The sequence below is a fragment of the Gracilinanus agilis genome, chromosome 1 (assembly GCF_016433145.1).
Source record: "Gracilinanus agilis isolate LMUSP501 chromosome 1, AgileGrace, whole genome shotgun sequence".
NCBI classification, from domain to species: domain Eukaryota; kingdom Metazoa; phylum Chordata; class Mammalia; order Didelphimorphia; family Didelphidae; genus Gracilinanus; species Gracilinanus agilis.
In genome coordinates this window covers 757,397,165-757,419,863 of record NC_058130.1, presented here as the reverse complement: position 1 = coordinate 757,419,863, position 22,699 = coordinate 757,397,165, and the positions used below count along the sequence as shown (strand labels likewise).

The 22,699-nt window shown below is 42.6% G+C and overlaps 1 protein-coding gene across 2 annotated transcripts in view; it reads left to right on the top strand.

Moving 5' to 3' along the window:
• The window catches only part of HECTD4 (HECT domain E3 ubiquitin protein ligase 4), a 220,189-nt gene that overhangs the window by 164,312 nt on the left and 33,178 nt on the right, over window positions 1-22,699 (top strand). For both annotated transcript variants that reach the window (XM_044673638.1, XM_044673630.1), the window contains exons 38-54: window positions 1,512-1,593; window positions 2,376-2,578; window positions 3,367-3,502; window positions 5,125-5,307; window positions 6,037-6,201; window positions 6,580-6,749; window positions 7,462-7,577; window positions 9,943-10,046; window positions 13,109-13,270; window positions 13,378-13,526; window positions 14,162-14,241; window positions 15,492-15,655; window positions 16,285-16,522; window positions 17,032-17,168; window positions 18,192-18,318; window positions 21,437-21,574; window positions 22,280-22,416. In XM_044673638.1, coding sequence (XP_044529573.1) covers window positions 1,512-1,593; window positions 2,376-2,578; window positions 3,367-3,502; window positions 5,125-5,307; window positions 6,037-6,201; window positions 6,580-6,749; window positions 7,462-7,577; window positions 9,943-10,046; window positions 13,109-13,270; window positions 13,378-13,526; window positions 14,162-14,241; window positions 15,492-15,655; window positions 16,285-16,522; window positions 17,032-17,168; window positions 18,192-18,318; window positions 21,437-21,574; window positions 22,280-22,416 — 2,491 coding nt within the window. The remainder of the gene's footprint in view (window positions 1-1,511; window positions 1,594-2,375; window positions 2,579-3,366; window positions 3,503-5,124; window positions 5,308-6,036; window positions 6,202-6,579; window positions 6,750-7,461; window positions 7,578-9,942; window positions 10,047-13,108; window positions 13,271-13,377; window positions 13,527-14,161; window positions 14,242-15,491; window positions 15,656-16,284; window positions 16,523-17,031; window positions 17,169-18,191; window positions 18,319-21,436; window positions 21,575-22,279; window positions 22,417-22,699) is intronic.

Genomic DNA, 22,699 nt, shown 5'->3' with positions numbered 1-22,699 from the left:
GGGAAGATTGTGCCAGTGTTATTGTACCCTTGGACATGGAGGCTCTGGTTTGGTGTCTGTCCGTGGCTGTTAAATGGCAGAGGTGGGATTCACATCTATATTTCCTTACTCTGGCTTTGCATTCTTTCCCTGTACTGTGCTAGCAGATGGGAATTCTGTCCTGCAGCATACCTCCAAGGCAGGATTCCTCAGCCTCCACAGCAGAGCCCTCATCCAGCATTATGACAACTTTAGCCAACAAGTGTGCTCTCAGAGGTGCAGAAGGGCCCTTGGCATGGGAAGGGCTCCTGCATTGGAATCTGGTCAGATGGCAGACATGATTCTTTGACATGATTCTGGCTTTTGCTTCTCATCTTCATTGTTCCCCTTGTGGGCAGTGTTTATTTAAATAATCCAGTCATAAGGATATCATAAGGATAATGTTGGTTGACCTCTCTGGCACTTCAGTCCATCCTCTCCCTAACTGTCACAGGTCAGACAGTGTTATCACCCCTCCATCCCCAGTCAGTGAATCCTGGTGGTTCCCTGTTGCCATCAAATGCTTGGAACCTGGGCCCCTCCCACCTCTCCAGACTTTTTGTGTTTTCTTTCCTGCCACATATGTACTGAACCATGTTAGATAGTGGCACCGGCCTCCTTGTTCCACAAGCAAGACTCCAGGCATCCTCCCTAGCTGTCCCCTATACCTGGAATGCTCTCCTCCTTCATCTCTACCTGCTGGCTTCCTTGAAGTCCATCCAAAGTCTTCAAGAAGACTTTCCTGGTCCCCCTCAAAGGCTAGCTCTTGCCTTTGTTGATTTTTTATGGTTTCTCCTGTATCTGTCTCTGTTTGTACCTGGGTATTTCTGTATTATCTCCTCCATTATTAGACTGTGAGCTCCTTAAGGGCAAAACCTGTCTTCTTCTTCTCTTTGTGTTCCTGGTGCTTCACACAGTGCTGAGCACATATTAGGTGCTTAATAACTATTTGTTGACATGCCTCTGGCTGTGCTGGGCTGCTTGTTTCTTCTCTTATACAACAATCCAGCTCCTGCTTCTGGGTCTTTTTACTGGTTCTTTCTCCCTTCCCATGTTTGCCTCTTGCAACCCCTCACTTGCTTTCAAGGCTCAGCTCAAGTGGCACCTCCTTTAGAGACTTTTCTCGAGCTCCCATGTTTTGGGGGGATTGGGGGAGGGGGAGAGGGTAGATATTATTACTCATTTTGTATGTATCCTGTATTTACTTGTCTGTAAACATGTATCTTTTAGTAGGACACGTTTTACTCTTATTGTTGTTTCCATAGAGGTCCTAGAGAACGACACAGTAGGCACTCACTTAAAGAATGTTGTCGCTTGTTCTGCCCTAAATCTCTATATTTGAGTGTTAGGAAGACAGACTACTTTCCTTTTGGGAAACTTGGCCTTCTTTAACCCTAAGATGACCTCATTTTTGTTGCTAGCTCATTTCACAGCATGTAGTCACCTTTCTTGCTAACAATCTGCTCCCGCTCTCTTTTCCTTTATGTTTACAGCAGTTCTGAAGGGCGGCCATTCAGACTTGGGACAGGTGCCAACATGGAGAAAGTCGTGAAAATGGACCGAGACATGACAAAGGTAAGCCTGAACTCGAAAACGCTGCTGTCCTTTAGCCCATCATTAGTCAGTCCTGGATTTGTCAGCATACTCCATTGCCTCAGCACATGATGGACAAATGTAGAATCAATTCAGTTCCCCCAAAGCAGTGCAGGTAGACAGGACATTTTGAAATTTTTCACAAGCCAGTGTGTTAACTGAGGATGTTTTAAAGTAAACTGATCGCCGGAGAAGGAACTGTATCTACATATTGAATGAGAAAACTGACATAACCTATATTGGACTATTTAATGCCTGGAGAGGAGTGGGGGAGGGAGAAAATCTGAATCACAAAATATCAGAAAACAGTAGTCAACAATTGTTTATACATGTAATTGGAAAAAATTAAAAGTTAATAAACTGATTAAAGACAGTTATCTGTGTTATAATACACATCCAAGTAGATAGAGAGGATAGGTATGAGGGATTTGAGCTTGAGAATAGTATTGTGAAAAATGAATGATGTGGAAATAGGTTTTGAGTGATAATACATGTATAATCCAGTGGAATTGCTTGTCAACTCCAGGAAGGGGGAGGGAAGAGGAGAGGGAGAGAACATGAATCATGTAACCATGGAAAAATTTTTAAAAGTAAAATTAAATGAAAAAAAAATTAGAATTGTATTGTGGGGTTGTTCCTCAACTATTCATATACGTGCCACAGCTAAAAATAGATTGGCAGCACTTAGATGGGTTAGGCTATTAATGGTCGGTGGGGTACTGAGCAATGCCAAATATCCACACATTTCTCCTCCCGATTCTCAGAGTGGCTGCTGTGAAGTGATCACAGAAGAGGCTGCAGCTGCCCTTCGGAAGGCCACTAAATGGGCCCAGTCAGGCCTCATTGTCAGTGTTGGGCCACCTGTGGAAACTGTCAACCCAGAGACCATGAGTGGGCTGTCCACAGGTGACAAAAAGAAAACTGCTCAGACCTCCATTTGTCGAGAGAGGAATTCTGAACTTGCAAGGTAGAGACTTTCCAAACTGATTTAAAATTTCCTCTTTTATAGACTGAATTTTAGGACTTAATTTGGTACACTGCCCACTTTGAGGACTTAAGACATAAAGCACCAAATTTCCATCTTTTAGAAATATGATTCTCTTAAGTCTAGACAAAGAATTCCCACTGGCTCTTGGCTCATCTCTGTAGGTTATAGGCTTGCCTGAAATATAAAGATTGGAGATGCTAATGTCCAGATGGAGGACCACAGTCAGGTCAAGGGAGAGAAAGGGGAATTTATTTTAAATGACTCCCTTTGGGAACCCCAAGTATAACATGAAAGAAGTAGCTAGACTTTCTTTTCATTCCTTCTCCACTCCAAAGTTCAAAGCCTCCCATTCTCAGTCCTCACTACACATAGGCAGTGCTTTCACTTTAAGGTAGGATGGTTCTAAATAGGTGTTCTTGGGAAGGCCCCAAGCAGGTGAGAGTGAAGGCTTCCTTTGCCTTGAGGAATTAGTTTATGGCCTGAAAATCTTTGAGGACTGACTGCCACTCCAGCAAATTATCTAGTTGCCTCCAAAAAGAGGAAAAGCAGAACAATGGGCCTGTTGGAAGTTTAAACTCCTGGGCTACTGAGCCTTCACACACTCATGATCTCCTTATTCTCTCCATGCCTGTCATTATGATGTGCTTTAATACCCTCTGCCAAACTGCCCTGGTTTGCTTGTGACAGGCATATGTCCCAGGGGCAGTATGACACTGAAGGGCATTCCCTTTCACTGCTAAGACTTCTGGGTCTCTCTCCACCTCTAGAACCGACCCTGTGCGCCCTTTCATCAGTGGCCATGTCGCCAACAGCATGGCAGCAGAAGTGATTGCTCTGCTTCATAGCTTATTGATGGCACCTGAATCGAATGCTGCTCAGATATGGACAACAACTGCTGAAAAAGTAAGTGTAAATGTGTGATTACAGCTCTGCTGAAATGAAAATCATCATTCTATAATCATCAAGATTGTACCTAAGGGGGCAGCTGGGTAGCTCAGTGGAGTGAGAGTCAGGCCTAGAGACTGGAGGTCCTAGGCTCAAATCCGGCCTCAGACACTTCCCAGCTGTGTGACCCTGGGCAAGTCACTTGACCCCCATTGCCCACCCTTACCAATCTTCCACCTATGAGACAATACACCAAAGTACAAGGGTTTAAAAAAAAAAAAAAAAGATTGTACCTAAGTGCAACTGGGTAGCTCAGTGGATAGAGAGCCAAGCCTAGAGATGAGAGATCCTGGCCTCAGACATTTTCTACCTGGGTGACCCTGGGCAAATCACTTAACTCCATTTGCCTAGTCCTTATTACTTTTCTATCTTAGAACCAATACTTGGAAGCAATTCTAGACAGAAGGTAAGGGTTTATTTAAGATTTTTGTAAAAGATAGTACCTAATTGAAAAGGAGATCAGTTGTAGCTATCAGTGATTTGTGATACAATGGCAAGGCCACTGACCTTAGAAATTATATTGTTTGGGCTTTCAAAGAGTTTACTTTTTTTTTAAACACTTACCTTCTGTCTTAGAATCAATACTAAGTATTTGGTTCCAAAGCAGAAGAGTAATAAGAGCTAGGCAACTGGGGTTAAGTGACTTGACCAGGATCACAGAACTGGGAAGCTTCTGAGGGCAGATTTGAACCCAAGACCTCTCAACTTCAGGGCTAGCTTTCCATCCAATAAGCCATCTTGCTGCCCTAGAGTTTACATTCTTTTTTTTTTTCTTTTTTAACCCTTGTACTTCGGTGTATTGTCTCATAGGTGGAAGATTGGTAAGGGTGGGCAATGGGGGTCAAGTGACTTGCCCAGGGTCACACAGCTGGGAAGTGGCTGAGGCCGGGTTTGAACCTAGGACCTCCTGTCTCTAGGCCTGACTCTCACTCCACTGAGCTACCCAGCTGCCCCCTAGAGTTTACATTCTAATAGAATGTGGGGACAAGGTATAAATACAAGGTGGAATATCCTGGGGACAAAGTCATGATTTCTTCTAGCTAGTGGGGATGGTGATCAGAAGGTGGAGAACTTACTATCTGTTGTGTTATATGTACCCTGATATCTTATGCTAGTCCCTGTGTGGTTTAACTCTACTGAACTGACATGATTAATGCCCTATAAAGCATTAAATAGTAGTATTTTTTAAAAAAACTAAAGCTCTGTAATCTAATCTTTCTTTACTGTAATCATCTGCAAATTCTTTGTACCACATCCTAAATTAATTGGATATTGAGAAGAAGGCAGCATAAATTAAGTTAATTTGCTTTCATATGAAAGACAGTTTTTGTTTTGCTTCCCTAGCAACTCAGTGTTCTCTTTTCCCACTTTTTGAAGGTTATGTTTACCCAGCTTCACAATTAGGCCTTGTGAAACTGACTCCACTTGCCCGTGGGTCCCTTGTATCTGTCGTTTAGAATATAGATAGACTGAGTTCACCTAGTCAGAGGACCACTCTTATTTTCTCTCTTTTCTAAGAAGAGTTCATGCAGAAAAGGATGCATATTTTGAAACCCATCCCTCCTCTTTCATTCACATAGGTTCTGTCTCAAGCTCTGATGTACATCCCCCAGCTGGGAAAATATGCCGAAAGCATTCTAGAGAATGGGAGCAGCAGTGGCCGGAAACTTGCTAAGCTTCAGAGGATTGCCCGACAAGCAGTCGCTGCACTATGTGCACTTGGGGGCTTTAAGGAGACCATCAAGATAGGGTCTGAAGTACAGGTAGTCCACTCTTTTTGTGCCCTCCTCTTAATTCCATAGTCTTCTCTTGGGAGTTTGTGGATATTTATTGCCCACCTGAAGATGTGTAGAACCATTCTTTTAAGCCCAAGTAGACAACTAGAGCACTATAGTTTAGAACTTAAAGCTAAATTCTGAAGGGACTTAAGTTCAGGCCTCTGAAGCCTCATTTATAAAATGAGTGATCCAGGCAGCTTCACTGTATTTCCATGGCTCCTTCCTCCAATGATGCAGGTTGCCTTTGGCTGGCTTTCTCGGAATGATACTTTTTGTATGTGGTAAAGTTGGTCTTTGATGGGGAATCATAGTCTGTCTCCAGGCTCCTCTTGAAGTCTTCCCAGCTTGCTCTGAACTGACAGAGGTCATCTTTGTCAGCATGATGTGCTTTAACACCCTCTGCCAAACTGCCCTGGTTTGTTTGAGAGCTCACAGCCACTTCCATGCCACAAGAAGGCTTTGGAGGAGGTTCTTCAAAGTGGAGGCATTTGTGAAGTAATTTTATACATATGAACTGCATCTCATGGAGTCTCACTAATTGTCGCATTTTAAGTTGGTCATTTAAAACTATGTTATACATGAGGCACTTCTTGCATTCAGTTCCATCGTTTGAAGTTTGGGATGTGTCTCTTTCACTTAGCCACAATTGGGCCTCTATTACTGGTGCCTGGGAAGCCATAGGTATTCTTGAGGCTAAGTAATCTCTCTCTCTAGGTGTTGGGGAGAGGAATATCCGGGAGCATTGGAATAGTGGCATCAATCAATGAGCAGGAAGGTATAGCCACTGTCAAATTTCCACCCATAGACTGTAGAAAGACCTCGCAAGCATCAGACACATTGACTATCCCATTATCTAGACTTTGTGTTCCAAGATCTGAGGTAAGGTCATTTTCAAATCCAATGTTACTCTAAATGGTCATTTGCACAGTCATGAGTAATATGCATAGATTCTAAATGGAAAATGTGGGATTAAATTAAATGTGGCTTGTGATTTGCATGCATTTTGGTTGTGAGCATTTCAAAGCAATGTTTGTATAAAAGTTGTTACTTACATGATGTAAGATGCATTCATATGGTTCTGGGATTGACTGTGTTTTGCTGTTTTGTTGTGATTTTCAGTTTTCTATGTGTGTGACTTTTTTTTAATTGACTGTGCAAAATGAGAATTAACTACTCCAGATAATAACACCCTCATTTCTTAGAAACTAACTACTTGAATTTAACTTTTTGCCGTGCCCCCCCCACCACCGCCATCAGGCATTGCCTCTTCATAAACTGTCCATTACTGAGAAGGTAGTACAGGCAGTCCAGTCCATGTTGCTTCCTCAGGAGGGAAGTCTATCTATTCATACCTCACTTCCTGCAACAGGAGATGGCTCAACTCCAGTAATGGCAGTGGTTCGGCTCCTTGCTGAGATCAGAACGAGGTGAGAACATCATTCTTGTGTGTGTGTGTGTGTGTGTGTGTGTGTGTGTGTGTGTGTCCTATAAGCATGCATTCACATCTTAGAACATATAGAGTAGGATGGAGAGCCTAGTGTGATAGATAACTGTGGAGTGCCTGCTACAGCCAGGGCTTCTTTAAAGCAGCTTTGCTGTGAAGGGATGAGGGGTTAGTAATACAGTGGAGAGAGCACCAGGCCTGGAGATTAGAGGACATGAGTTCAGATCAGGCCTATAGACACTTCCTAGTTGTGTGACCATGGATACGTTATTTAATCCCAATTGGCTACCCTTTGCCATTCTTCTGCCTTAGAATTGATACTAAGATAGATGGTAAGGGTTTTAAAAAAAAAAACAAAACAGCTTGGACCTTTCTAACGCAGACACTCTTCTCATGTTTCAGTGCTGAAAACCCATTATTTTGGGTCTCCATCTTTGGGGATGGAGATTATTCTCCCTCCTGCATGCATTTCATTGAGCACCAGTAAATTCTGTGCAGAAAAAAAAATGTCCTCATTTGCCTTTGATGAATTCAGCTTAGGGAAAAGTCAGAGAAATCAGGGATTGGAGTCCAGGTGCAGTCTGGGGTGTGGGAGCAGGGAGTAGACTTATGTGAAGCTCTTTTCTCAAGACAACTTCATTAAGACTTGACTGACAATTTTGAAATGTTTTTAATGTCTTTTTTTTACCATCAAGAGCATGTCTGGTCATGGCCCAGCTTTTAGAAGACAGTTTATTTTGTGAAGAATTCCTACAGCAGTGTCCAGCAGCTGTGGAAGTCCTCAACCTCGTAGCACAGGAGTGCAGTCCTGGTAGGTACCTCCCATCTTACATCTCATCATGGCCAGTTGGCACCATCAGCATCAGTCGAGTCAGATAAAGAGAGAGGGCATGTTCTTAAGCACCTGTCTGTATAGAGCTGAGCCCCAAGACACTGGGCCACACCACTCAGCACAGGCCCCAAGCCACAGATCTGAAGAGACATCTGCTATAAATGAATGGTCCCTAAATATTAACTTTAGCTCTAAGACAGTTTATTTTTCAAACTTAAACTATTTCACCCATCTTTTTTCTGCTAAAACTTATCTTTAGGGATGTTTATGCATGGTCTCACTGAAGGCTGTTGGATAAATTTGAGGTGAAAGCAAAGTTAAATGTTTAGAATAAGAGCTGCCCTTTAAGGGCATTTATAAAAATGAAAATTCACCATTTGTCACAGGGGCATATTTATGAAGTTATAAAGGATCATTTTACAGTTTAAGATTAGAATATCATTTCCCTAATGTATCTGTACAGGAACTTTTACCATCTAGAGGGAAGAAATACTTATCTTTTGCTCTTCTTAAGGTTTCTCTCTTTTTTTTTCTTCTTCAGAAGAAGATGGGGTCATTTTATTGTTTATATCACCTTAGATTCCCTCCTAGCCTTTGTCTATCCTTGCCTTTGATCTCTGACCCTTCTTTAAATTCTTTCAGAGTCTAGTTCTTATTTTTTATATGCTTTTATGGCCAAATTTCCTTGCCCTTAGTAATCAGAAGTCCTAGCTGGAAAATAGCAGATTGTCAAATACACAGGGATGAGAGAAAAAACAGAAGAAAATGAAAATGTTTAGTATGTAAAACTTAAAGGAAATCTGTTCAGCTTCTCAACTAAAATTAAGTGGGCCTAAATTTCTTCTGGTGCTTAATTTGTTGCTTGAGCTGCATCCCAAGTTGACTGATTGCAGTTTAATATTTCTGGTTCTAGCTTCATTTTGAGACAGGTTGTGACTGATTTTAAAGATCATATAAAGACCAAATTAATAATTTATTTTTAATAGATACTTTTTTGAAGTCATCTAGTTTCTAAACTTAGCAGAAGAAGGTTATCTTGAGCATGGGTTATCTTCTGTTAAGTAATCATAATCCCTATTATATAGCTCCCCAAGAATACTCTGCTGACATCTCAGAGTTAACAATGCCCCAAGCCAAAACCATCCTCTCTTCCCTGTCAAGATTTCTCTCCTCACCTTATCATTTCTTCAATGGGGCTGTCATTTTCTCAGTCTTAAAACCACAGAATTCTGTGTGCCTCCTTCCCCTGTCTTTACCATAACTCCACACCTAGTCAGCTTGCAGAGGCTAGTTATCATCCGGCAATTCATTTCCATTTCTCTCATTGTGACCACCCTAGTTCAAGCCCTTATTATTTACCAACTAATCTCCCTGCCTCTAATCCCCTAACTTCCCTGCAAGTTACCCTATTCTTTAGATTCATTTTGACAATGTCATGCTCTTCTTCCTTAGGTGGCTCCCTCTTGCCCAAGAAACCAAAGTCAAGCTTGTTAGCCATCACTCCTTCCTTATCTGAGCAATCTCTTCAGCCTTGTTTGTCACTCATCAGGGCCCTGGGGCATTCACTATGTGTCCAGGGTGCCGCAGCCTCCCTGCCCTGGGACCTGGGCTCACACTCTTTCCTCTTCACCCGTCTGTGCCACTGATCAAAAATCACTCCAGACTTAGGGAAGGTTTCTCTGTCTCTGCTCCCAGAAGACCTTCCTCCCGCCACTGAATTTCTATGACACTTTGTACCACTCTGGCATTGACTTACATCCTACCTAGAGTCCCCCAATTGTCCACGAGCAGTTCAGGGACTATCTCTTATACTTTATATGCTCCATAGAGCCTAGCACATATTAAGTCCTCAGTAAATATTGACTAAATCAATTATAGTGTTTTATCTTTTTTTTTAATCTGTTTTTTTTAAATATCCAAGATACCCTTAACACCAGCCCTACAATATAGGACTACCTACAATACCTACAAATAGAATGAAACTTTTTGAAGGAAGAAACCATTATGCTTTTTGTCTTAGTGTCCCATATGATTAGTTAGTAGATGCTTAACAAATGTTTATGAAATGTGTTGATTGTGGAGGCCAAGTTATAAGCAATTTTGTTCTAAAAGATTTGGAGGTTAATTCTGGAATTTGGAGAGAAGCAAGGCAGCAGAAAGAGTTCTTGATGAGCTCTTTGGGCCTCAGTCTCTTCGCCTATAAAATGGGGATCATAATCTTCATATTCTCTACTTTACAGGATTGAGAAAAAAGAATTATAAACCATAAAGCTCTTTATGAATATGTGTTGTGTGCTGTCGTTATTTTGTGGTGGATTTCCAAGTTTGCTTTGTGATATTGCAGGAGAGCGTCTTCTGGTTGTAGAAGTACAATGCGAGAGGTTAAGGATGCTCTACCGAGACTGTGCTCGCCCCCCACCACCCCCTCTCCAGGCAGATCGGAGACAGGTAAGCACAGGCCATCCCCTTATCCCACAAGCTGGGGTCTTTTTTGACCTCTTGTGGTAAGGGTCAGATTATTTCAGAGTTACTCAGGAAAGCACTGGCAGAATTTACAACAAAAGTTTGAGTTGGTGCTTTGTCGAGGTGCATTTTACCAATGGTATATTAGTCACTACTGTGATCTTGAATCAGAAATTCTGCACTGGGATGATCTTCCATCTCCTCCTCCTCATTCCTCCTAGTCTGGCCCATCTTGATGCAGTAGTTAAGCAGAACAACTTTCTTTCGTCTTCATCCATTCACTCTCTTGCCTCCATGTTCTCACCAATTCTTAGCCATGGGTACACTCCCTAGCTGCCATCTTGACTCTTACTACTGAAGATGTTTTACCTCTAGAGGAAGCCCAGGAATCATGAAGCCTGGTGTGCACTTCTGTGATCTGATCTTAACTAGGCATTTATTTCTGCAAGGCATTCCTTTTATTCTTGCCTGATTGACATTGGCTCTTAAGAAATCCTCTTTTAGGAGCAGCAGGGTGGCTCAGTAGATTGAGAGCCAGCCCTAGAGATGAGAGGTCCTAAGTTCAAATCTGGCCTTAGACTCTTCCTAGTTGTGTGACCCTGGGCAAGTCACTTCACCCCCATTGCCTAGCCCTTGTCATTCTTCTGCCTTGTAACCAATACATAGTATTGATTCTAAGACGGAAGGTAAGGGTTTAAAAAAAATCCTCTTTTGCTTCCTTCCTTCCTTCCTTCTCCAGGGTATCCCCATGCCCTTGTCTCAGAGATGGCCTTAACTTCTGTACTCTGTTCCTTTGTCCCAATCTGAAGAAGCAGTGGCTATTCTCCTTGCCGAGGACAGCTTTCTGCTTTGTGCCCTTGATTCCAGCCCCTCCCATCTCCTCTGCAAGTAGGTCCCATGGCTCTTTTCTGTCTCAGTCTCCCCCAGGCATGAATGCTTTCCCAGTACCTACAGACACACTTAGGTTGCCCTTATCCTTAATACATTTTACCTCATCCTGCCAGTCCCTCAAGCCCCTTACATTCTAGTTTCTGACTACTTGACTGAGGCCTCTCTCTCCAAAACTGCTTATAATCTCTTTCCTGCCTAATGTGATGGCTCTTCCTCAGTCCTCATTCCCTTTCCATAGTTTTCAACAGGGGCAGGGGATTGACTACCCCCTCCTCCTGGATTCTTGGTCTTCCTCAGCTCCAGCTATACTGACTGCTCACTCTTAGTTCTAATTTTCATTTTCTTTTGCTGGTTCATCATCCATCTCTCACCCACTAATCACAAGGCTCCCCCAAGGCCCTTTCCTGACCCCTCTTCTTTCTCTCCTTTCTCCATTGGTGTTTTCATCTGTTCCCATAGGATCAATGATCACCTCTGGATTTCTAACCTTCATCTCTCACAAGAACTCTAATTCCCATCACACACCTCCCACTCTCTTGCTCTACCTCCATGACTCATCAGCTTCTCAAATGCACTTAGTTTTCCATAGTGCCTACTTCTCAGAGTCTGTTCTGGCTCCAGTTTTGCCTTTCCCTGTTGTAGGCACAACCATCCTTCTAAACTCCCAGGTTCTTAATTTATTTCATCAGCATTCCAGACTCTTCCTTTCTCATTCACCATTCTTTTCTTCACTGATCTCTGCTATTTCTACCTTCATAACATCTCCATGCTGGAGCAGCTAGGTAGCTCAGTGGATAAAGTGCCAGGCCTGGAGATGGGAGGTTCAGGATTCAAATCTAGGCACTCCCTAGCTGTGTAACCCCGGGCAAATCACTTAACCTCAGTTGCCTAGTCCATGTCACTCTTCTGTCTTAATGTCAATTCTAAGCTAGAAGGTAAAGGTTTTTAAAAACCTTTACTCCCTGCTTATAGTCTCTCCCTCTCTCATTCAGCCTCTATATATCTGCCAAAATAAGCTTATTAAGTCATAGATCTGCCCATGTCACTGCTGCGCAGAAATCTTCAGTCTCTTCCTTTTCTCTCTAGGATAAAATATAACCTCCTCAGACGCACATTTGAGGCTTCTACAGCTTGTCTTTAACCCATCTTTCCAGCCATTCCTCTCCTCCACACATGCCACACCCCGGCCAAAACAGATTTCTTTGACATTTCTTCTGTGACTTCTATACAATCTTACAGACCATTTATGGTGTCTTGGGATGTCCTCCTCCCTCTGATCTCTTTCTCTGAAGCTCATCCATCCTTCCCAACCCCCTAATATTTTCCTCCTAAATAAAACCTCCCCGAAGGTAGGAACCTTTTTATTTTGTGTCCGTTTTGCTTTTTCTTTGTTTCCCTGGTGATTAGTATAATGTTTGGCAGTCTAGTAAGGGCTTAAATACTCATTGGTTGATAGATTTGTATATCCAGTGCCTTGCTCACAGTAGGCATTTATTAAATTATTTGTTAAACCATATGGAATGTTGCTGAATTTGGGGAACAAGGAATATAGTGATTTGAAGTTCCAGGAACCATAATAGCTTCCTAGCCAGAGGGATCCTAAATCTCTAAAGAGGCTTGATTTTTTTTTTGTCAATACAAAGGAACTATGAAAAGATGGTTTTGTTTATAGTTACACTCTTCACCCTTAATCCACTGGTATACATAGTCATGGTGCTTCAGTAACTCATGGCTGATTTTTACCACTTCATTTTGGAACCATTGAAGAAGGCATAATTTCCAGAAAGCCTGGTATATAGCCACAAAAGAGTATTTGTGTAATAGGGTAGGGATCAATGCCTGCCTCCATTTGGATGCAAGCCTGAATTAACCAATAGTTTATTAACCAGGCTCCTAATATGTTTCTTTTATTACCACATATGAGTACTATACTCATTAGTTGTTTGATCCTAGCTCCAGTCTCCTCCTCGGTACATTGGGGAACATGCTTGTGGTGTTTACAGCATAGGTTAGTTGTGATGCTTAAGGGATATAAAATTATTTCAAAATCTTGGTTTTTCTATAAAAGTCAATCATCATCATTATTATAATATAAAGGTATTTTCCTCCACTGGGCAATAAAAGGATTTATGGAGTTTCTATTCTTCTTGCCACAGCCCAAAGAGATCACCTGGAGTCCTTCTCGGGTGTTTCCACCTGTTCGAGCCTGCATGTTCTCATCTCACCTGACCTCTGTGACCTTCCTTGCTGATCCTAGTGCTGGTGGAGGGCTCCCACGGGGCACATTTATCTATGCAACCTCTCCACTTCCCATCCAGGTAGGATCAAAGACCATTTTTCATCTTTTCTCTCTGCCTCCAAGTTTCCAAAGAAAAAGCTCAAGAAAAGGTCTGAGCTTCTCTCATTGTCTGTGACTTTTCTCCAGGCTCCGTCCTTCTACTGGGAAATTGAAATTGTTTCCTATGGAGATACAGATGATGACACGGGACCAATAGTTTCCTTTGGCTTTGCTACTGAAGCAGAAAAACGAGATGGCGCCTGGACCAATCCTGTGGGTACTTGCCTTTTTCACAAGTAAGTGGCTTCTGTTGCCTCAAGAATATGTTTGTCAGGGGCAGCTAGGTGGCACAGTGGATAGAGAGCCAGGCCTGGAGTTGGATGGTCCTATGTAGGTTCAAGTCTGGCCCCAGACACATATGAGCTATGTGACTCTTGGCCAAGTTACTTAACTCCCATTGCCCAGCCCTTGCCTTTCTGTCATAGAATTGATACTAAGACAGAAAGTGAGCGATTTAAAAAAAAAAGAATGTTTGTCTCCAGGGATGAGGAAGAATCCTAAGGGTCATTCTTCTACCAACACCCCCCAAGCTTTTACTTCGTTAAGAAAATGTTCTTTACACACACAGTCAGTAATCATAATTCTGAATATGAATGGGATGAACTAACCCTTAAAACATAAGAACATACCTGAGTAGATTAAAAGTTTGAAGCCCACAATATGCTGTCTATGAGAAACTCATTTAAAGTAGGGAGGCACACATACAGAGTAAAGGTAAAGGGCCGGAGCCAAAAAAAGAAAGAAAGAAAGGAAATGTTCCTTCTCAAAACCATGTTACAACTATCCTTTTCCTTTCATTTCAGCAAAGATGACTTTTTTCTTTTCTAACTAGATTTCATGTTCTTTACCTTGGTTTTGTTTTCATTCCTAGTAATGGCCGAGCTGTGCACTATAACGGCTCCAGCTTATTACAGTGGAAGAGCGTGCGACTGGATGTGACCCTTTCCCCTGGTAGGTGGGATGACAGGACTTATATTTCCTTTGGACCCTAGTCATTATCCAGAGAGTGGCACAAGCACCCAAGTGTTTGAGGAAAAGGAGGAAATGATACTCATACACCTGAGCATAGTTTCAGCATCTCATTTTTCATGGGATTTACCATCAGGAACCAGGGATTGGTCCTTTATGAGTCATATTTATTTTTATCTCTGAGTCCTCTTAGAAGATTCTGAGGGGGAGCTCAGTAGATTGAGAGCCAGGCCTAGAAACAGGAGGTCCTGGGTTCAAATCTGACCTCAGACACTTCTCAACTGTGTGACCCTGGGCAAGTCACTTGGCCCCCATTGCCTACCCTTACCACTCTTCTGCCTTGGAGCCAATACACAGTATTGAAGGTAAGGGTTTTAAAAAAAAAAGAGAGAGAGAGAGAGAGATTCTGAGGTTTTGCCTTTTGTCTGCCCTAATGATACCAAATAAATAACCCTCTAATGATCCATTTCCTGACTCCAGATCTTTGTCCTGCTCTTGGTCCTTCCCTCTGCCTTTTAGAATGCCTTGTTCTCCTTAGTGCTCCCCTCCAGTGCTTCCCCTGTAGGATCCCCTTGGTTATTTTGGTTATTTCCCCTAGTTGGTGCTGCTGCTGCTGTCCTTACCCACTCTGAAATTACTTTGTACATATTTCGTATTTACTAAACTTCACATATGTGTTTGGATTAGCTTCCAGAGGCCAGGGACTGTTTTAATTTAACTCTGTATCCTCCATGCCTGGCACAGAGATAACTAACAAGATATTGTGAAAGGCATAGCAGATAGAGGGTTGGACTAGACATCCAGGTGACCTGGATTCAGATCCTACCATTGAAATTAATTATCTATGTGACTTTGAACAATTTATTTAAATCCTCTGATTCTCTGCTAAGTTTCAGTGTCTAAAGTCACCAACAGAATTTCAGGTCCTTGGCTTACTGGCATCAAACATTTACTGGGGTGTTGGTAGACTTTTTTAGGAAAAAGACCTCTAAAAGAACCAACACCAGGAGCATGGAGTAAATTATGATCTTCTCTATTTGTTTTCCTTTTAGTAACTTAAAACCAAAAGCAGCCATTCTGACCAAACCTTTCTTTTGGTCCTGCCAGGCAAAGAGCGTAACCAATTTCGCCTTCAGAATGAGACAAGCTAATTGCAAATTAGAAGTGAACTTAATAGTAGCAAACCATAAATATAAAAGTGGCTCTGATGTTCTTCTTCCTCTATTCTTCAGGAGATGGGGCAGGAATTGGCTGGGAAAGAACAGAGGGCACCCCACCTCCTCCAGGACAGCCCCCCAAGGGCCGGGTCTATTTCACATACTGTGGGCAGCGCCTGCCTCCATGTCTGGAAGATGTCTCAGGTGGCATGTGGCCAGTAGTTCACATTCAGAAAAAGGTAGGTCATCTCAGTTAGAAACCTCAGGGATTAGGGCCATGTTGGCAAAGGTGTAGCACAGAGGGGGCTGTGCCTGAGGATATTTTTTGCATGTCCCACCCCTCTGTCCAGCTGCCCAATGCAAGTACTCCCTCCCTCTGCTGTCTGGGGTATTGCAGGGGTCTCACGGCAGCTTGAAGTTGTAGTTTGGGCACGCAATCTTGAAAATGTTCACCAATGCTGGGTTAGGGATTGGCTTTCGGGGGCAACATGGAAATCTAAGACAAAGAACTCAGTTATCACTCTCAGTGAAAAGGAAATGCAGAACCAACCTGGTTAGGGAAGGCCCTCTATGCTTTCCATTGTCCTTGTAGATATTGATAACAAAGGGCACTGTGCTCAGTCAACACATAATATATAAACTTGTGAGGAAGGAGGGAAGGAAGAGGAGAGGGAGGGAAGAAGGGGGAAAGGAAGAAGAGAGGAGGAGGGAGGAAGAAAGGAGAAAAAAGAAAAGATGGAGGGATGAGCAGTGCTTTGTGAAGTAGCTAATGCAGACCTCAAAGGCCTTATGTCTGCACTGGCATCTTTCAGGTCCACCCAAGGAGTAAAAATAAGCTTCTTATCTCCCTATATAACACTCCTTTCAGAACACCAAGATCCGGGCTAACTTTGGCTCTCGCCAGTTTGCCTATGCTGAAGGACAGGCCCACCGGAATGCTGCTGACCTATGCATTGACCTGGCTGAGGAGATCAGCGCCAACTTTGAAGCTCTTCCTTTTGCCATGGCATCTGACAGTGACAATGATGCTGGCACCAGCATAGCTTCTGATCCAGGAACACACGGGCCCCCCTGTCGCATTGCTGCTGTGGCCACAGCTCAGCAACGTAAATGCCATGGGTGTTTCATTCATTACTCATTAGAAAATGGAATTCTCCTATGCCACCATTACTTAAGTTTTCAATTAAGATTATAATTTCCTAAGATTGGGAGCTGGGAGGGTTGTTAGAACACATCTAGACCAGGATCCTCATTTTATAAAGATGGAAACTGAGATGCAAAGAGGCTTACTAACTTAGGATCATGTCTTTAGTCCTTTAAAGGACCTCAAATGTCATCTAGTGACAGATGAAGGAGCTAACTTGAAGGCCTCATTACAAAAATCATTTTAAAGAGTTATCCAAGTTGCTCTCTCTATTGAATTAATTAGGCCCTGTAAAACTCTTTTGGAATTCAATATAATTATAGGTACTATTTTCAAGTTCTTCAGAGTTCCAGAGCACTTTCCATTAAAATAATGGGGGTGGCTGTTGCAGGATTTTTCAGGGTACCATTGGTAAGGGTTCTTCTATCTCCTCATCCACCAAATTGATAGTTTCTTTGTGCTCTGTTACAGAATATGACAGTGATACTTCTTGTCACTATAAAGTGGAACTCAGCTATGAAAATTTCATCACCTCAGGCCCAGACCCTCACCCACCCCCCATTGCAGATGATGAGAGTGATGATGATGATGATGATGACATCCCTCAGGTAAGGGAGATACAACCAAGGGTAGAGGGTAGAGGGCATGCAGGACACAGTGGCAGAGCATGACCAAAGTGAGTATAAAACTTGTGAAAAGGGGAAGACACTTGGAAGGGGTTCCTTTGGTAAGAGGGATGGAAGATAGGAAATGGGAGAGAATGGCCAAGCCAGGTCTGGAGGCAAAAAGATTTTAATCATATAATCTGACTTTGAAAGGCATCACTGATGTATTTATTTTAAAAATAAACCAGGGGCAGCTAAATAACACAATGGATAAAGCACCAGGCCTGGAGTCAGGAGGACTGGGTTCAAATCTGGCATCAGATACTTCCTACCAGTGTTACCCTGGGCAAGTCACTTAACCACAATTGTCTAGCCTTTGCCACTCTTCTGTCTTAAAATTGATCAGCTAGATGGCTCAGTGGATTGAGAACCAGGTATAGAGACAAGAGGTCCTGGATTCAAATCTGGCCTCAGATACTTTTGTAGCTTTGTCACCCTGGACAAGTCATTTAATTGCCTAGCCCTTACCACTCTTCTGCCTTGGAACCAATACATAGTATTGATTCCAATATAGAAAGTAAGGGTTTTTATATTTTTTTAAAAAGGAATTGAGACTAAGACAGATGGTAAGAATTTTCTAAAAAAAAGCAAACTACCAAGCATTTGCAAGAGTCCGAATTGCTCAAAGTAAGAAGTCATTCTTTTGCCTATATAGATCCAAGCTGGCAGTAAAAGGATATATTTTGGTATGGACTCAGGAAAGATGGGTTAATATGAAACTGCCTTCATGCATTCTGAAGCAAATGGGGAAACTGTCCTTAATTCAGCTATTCCCTCCCTCAGCAGCTGGGGGCTATGTTCTCCACTGGTGGCCTGTGAACACTGTACCCAGATCTGATGACTTTGGAGTAGAGAAGATATGTTGTGGATGAAGAATTAAGTCAGAAAGAAGCCAGGAATGACAGTCACCACTTACCCACTGAGTCTTGCTCATTCTCTGGTGGTCTGTTTATCTTCTCTTTCCAGGAGGATCACTATGCCCTACTTGTAAAAGCCTGGGAAACCAAAGTTTTTCCAACCATTAGAAGACGCTTCCGTAATGAAGCTGAGCGAAAGTCAGGCCTGGACCAGATTAAGGGGGCTCTGCAACTAGGTCTGTTGGGTCTTTTATTTGCTTTGTTTTCTTTTAGAGTAGGCTTGGAAGTGGAGATGCAGTGGGCATGAACTACTGTAAGCAAAGTAGGCTGCCCCTTGCACACAGAGAGAGGCCTCCACTTATTCCTCCCAGCTTTATACCCTTCCCGTGGGGCAGCTTTTGTTCTGAGTGTCTTCTGCTAACTTGCATGTGTTTATAAAGCCAATGTTTTAGGTAGGTGTAGCTCAAACTGTAAGGCCTAAGAAAGTCAAAAAGTTGGCTTTTCTTTTCTTTTAATTTTTTAAAATTAATTAAGTTAATTAATTTAGATTATTTTTCCATAGTTATATGATTCATGTTTTTTCCCTCCCCGCTTCTCTCCCCCTTCCCATAGCCAGTGAGCAATTCCACTGGGTTCTACATGTATCACTGTTCAAAACCTATTTCCATATTATTAATATTTGCAATAGAGTGATCATTTAGAATCTACATCCCCAATCATATCCCTGTTGAACCATGTGATCAAGCAGTTGTTTTTCTTTTGCATTTCTACTTCCACAGTTCTTTCTCTGGATGTGGATAGCATCTTTCTCTTAAGTCCTTCAGAATTGTCCTGAGTCATTGCTTTGCTGCTAGTAAAGAAGTCCATTACATTCAATTGCACCACAGCGTATCAGTCTCTGTGTACAATGTTCTCCTAGTTCTGCTCCTTTCACTCTGCATCAATTCCTGGATGTCTTTCCATTTCACATGGAATTCCTCCAGTTCATCATTCCTTTCAACACAATAGTAGTATTCCCATCACCATCAGATACCACAATTCGTTCAGCTATTCCCCAATTGATGGACACCCCCTCGTTTTCCAATTTTTTGCCACCTAAAAGAGTGTGGCTATAAATATTTTTGTTCATGTATTTTTCCTTATAAAAGTTGGCTTTTCTTCTTAGTCACCTCACAAGATCAGAGAAATTTTGCTAGTCCAAGAACAGTGTAAGTTTTACCTTTAGATGACAGATTAGCAGTTAATGCTCAGGTTTCTATGCCCAGAAAATTGCTGCAGACAGCTTATTCCTATTTTTAGTCTCTTCCTTTTCTCTTCCTATGTTTTCTCTTCTTGGTAAACGTCTGCCTTAGAGGAGAAGAAATGCTCCTTTCTGAGTAGTGCTGAGTCTCTTTTCATAGGGATAGAATCTAGGCTTCACACTTGCTTTGGGTCCCAGCAAGGATGCCAGATTTAATCTGGGAGCCTTTACCCTTCTTCCTCTTCCATGGAGGCTGAAAGTTACAGCTCTCTAGAAGCCTGGCATTTCCACTTAATGCCACTTCGCCTACCTCCAGCACCATCTCGATGAATGGCACTCACTTAGAAGCTTTGTTCTCTACCTAGATTTTAGAAGTGATCCACTTGACTTGGCTGTCACCCTTCCCAGATGTCAGGATGGCAATGGCCATAGCCAGGCATGCCATAACATTGGTGGCTCTTCTTTGCCATTTGGGAAGTTTTTGTTTATTACGAATGAAAGAATTCAATAAAAGCCATTCAACAGAAATGTATTAAAATGCCTTTTGAGGGCCAGTCACTGTGCAAGGTACCAGGGTTTGGAGGCAGAAACAAAGTCCCTGTCCTCAAGGACTTTACCTCCTATTAGGGAGAGAAACACACTTCTAGTGCAATATATAATTTTTATGAACACAACATTTATACAATCTATAATGTTTATATAATCTTTTAATACTTAAGAGATTATAAGAAATAAAGACAGAAAAGACCATTACTAACACATGAAGTTTCTCCCTTTGCCAGGATCAAAAAGGAAACCTGCTACTGTTTTGTCTTAGACCATGGTTCCTCTTTTCTTCTGATGATTTCCAGGCTGTATGTTAACCACTTATTCCAATACAGTTCATTGAATCATAGATCTAGAACTAGAAGGAACTTTATAAGCTATCTGGTCTAACATAACCATTTTATAGATGAGGAAATAGAATAGAGAGCTGCAGGGACTCACCCATGATCACAAAGTTGGTAAATGGCAGGGCCTGGATTTGGTCCAGTTCCTCAACCCCAAACCCAGCACTCTTTTCATCACATCACATTGTTTCATCACTCTTTCTGAGGCTTCAGATCAGGACATTGAGGTGATGAGGTCAACGGATGAGGCTGATACACTGAGCTAAATAGGCAGAAAAATGATCCAAAATAGAATGTAATTAGTGATCTCCTGCCATGACCCTCTAAGGACAATTGTTGGTTATCAGCATCAGAAAGTTGTCAGGTCATGTAGTTAATGAAGTCAGATGATTTTTTAATAGTCCTTAGAGAGAGAGGGGCAACCAATTGGCTCAGTGGATAGAGAGCCTGACCTGGAGATGGGAGAGCCCAAGTTCAAATCTGGCCTTAGACACTTCTTAGCCGTGTGACCCTGGGCAAGTCACTTAATCCCAATTGCCTAACCCTTACCACTCTTCTGCTTTGGAAGCAATACTTAGTATCAGTTCTAAGAAAGTAAGAGTTTTTAAAAAAGAGAAGAAAAGAAAAATGGAGTGAGATGTTTTATAGAATCCTTAAAACTAAAGTACTTTAGGAGAAAGAGTGATTTTTAGCCCATGCTGTCTCTTTTTGTTTCATTTATAACTGGCTTCGCTGTGTAAGCCTTCTTCTCTAATTACAACCTCCCTTATAATTGTGCACTGCAAATTGCTACCCTTGCTAATTGCCATGTGGACAGTTAATGAGCAGAGTGGTAAACGAGGAGTGGTAGAGATGGCCTTTATTTAAAAGCAAGACCTGTCAAACATTTGCCTTAAAATCGTGGGAAACACCCCAGTGTCAGCAGGCAGATGTGAATGTATGTCACCCCACACCCACATCCTTCCCACCCCTGTAGCTACATGGTAACTGGACTGCCTGCCTGCCAGTCTTTCCTGAGGAAGTGCCATACGGCCTTCATTAGCTTCCTAGTGAGATTAGTGACTGCTAAGCCTGACCTTCCCTGGGGAAGCAGGGGACAGCAAGAAGAGGAATACATATTCTATGGGAGTTCAGCCCTTAGGTAGCTGACCAACCTGGGCTAGTGAAGGAGGATGAAATGGGGCCATTGATGCGGCTTTACCAAAAGGCCACTTTGTCTTTCAGGAATGGTAGATATTGCTCGGCAGACTGTAGAATTTCTCTATGAAGAGAACGGTGGCATCCCCAGAGATCTTTATCTTCCCACAATTGAAGACATCAAAGATGAAGCAAATAAATTCACAATTGATAAAGTTCGCAAAGGTTTCTTTTTCCTTCTTGCTTTACTACAAATGTGGAATTGAGAATGGGTCCTTTTGAAAGCTATGAGCTTGAGAAACAGAGCCTAGAGCCATGGGTGGGATTGCTCAAGGGAGCAACAGTGAGGCTCCAGGCTTCCCTTACACCTGTTCCAGGCCCCTAGTGTAGCTCTGAATTATTCTAGAAAGGACAGACATCCTCAGGCTATCCCTCTCCTCTCAGCAGGACAAGAAGCACAAACAGAAAATCCCAGAGTTGGGGCATCACCCTAGAACAGGGATGGGCAAACTTTTTAAAGAGGGCCCAAAGGAAAGGAAATGTTCATCTGTCAGTCTGTTTCTAAGGCAACTCTTTCCAAGTTTCATTGTATTCATCAGATTAGGAATAATGTTGCTGGAAGGATAAAACATTTCAGGGCCCCCACCCCATCCCCCATCTGGGGCGGTAGTTTGCCCATCCCTGCCCTAGGAGAATGCACTGGGGTAGGAGCCGGGAGGGGAAAGAAGTTGCCAAGGTCTTTTCTAGCCAACAGATGTTGGTTTGGGCTCCCTTCCCCAAGGTGAGCTCTGTGCTGTATTGCCTGCAGTCACTCTGAGGGCACACACTGAGATATTTTCCAGGTCCCTCATCCTGGATCTGACTTAGAGATAACATTGGATCACAGCAATACAAACTCTTGAATGAAGATCTCTCTCCTTTGGCCCCCAGGTCTCACCGTGGTCACACGTTCTCCAGACAGTAACAACGTGGCTAGCAGTGCTGTAGGGACCGCACTCCCCAAATTTGCCATCCGAGGAATGCTAAAAACTTTTGGCCTCCATGGAGTTGTTCTGGATGTGGACTCGGTAAGTAAATGACTTTAAAACATACTTTTAGAAAGGGCCAGCCCTGGAAATGGGAGGTCCTGGGTTCAAATGTCGCCTCAGATACTTCTTAGCAGTACAGCCTAGGCAGCAGCCTTCAGAGCCTCTGACAGCACTCTGGCACCTATCACCCAAACCATCATATACCCTGCGGCCACAAGAAAGGAAGGGGAATGGGTGTTTTGGTTTTTTTTTTTTTTACCTCAAATTTTTTTCCCTTCCTTTGAATGAAGAAATTGAAAAACTTTAGGGGCCAAAAATATCC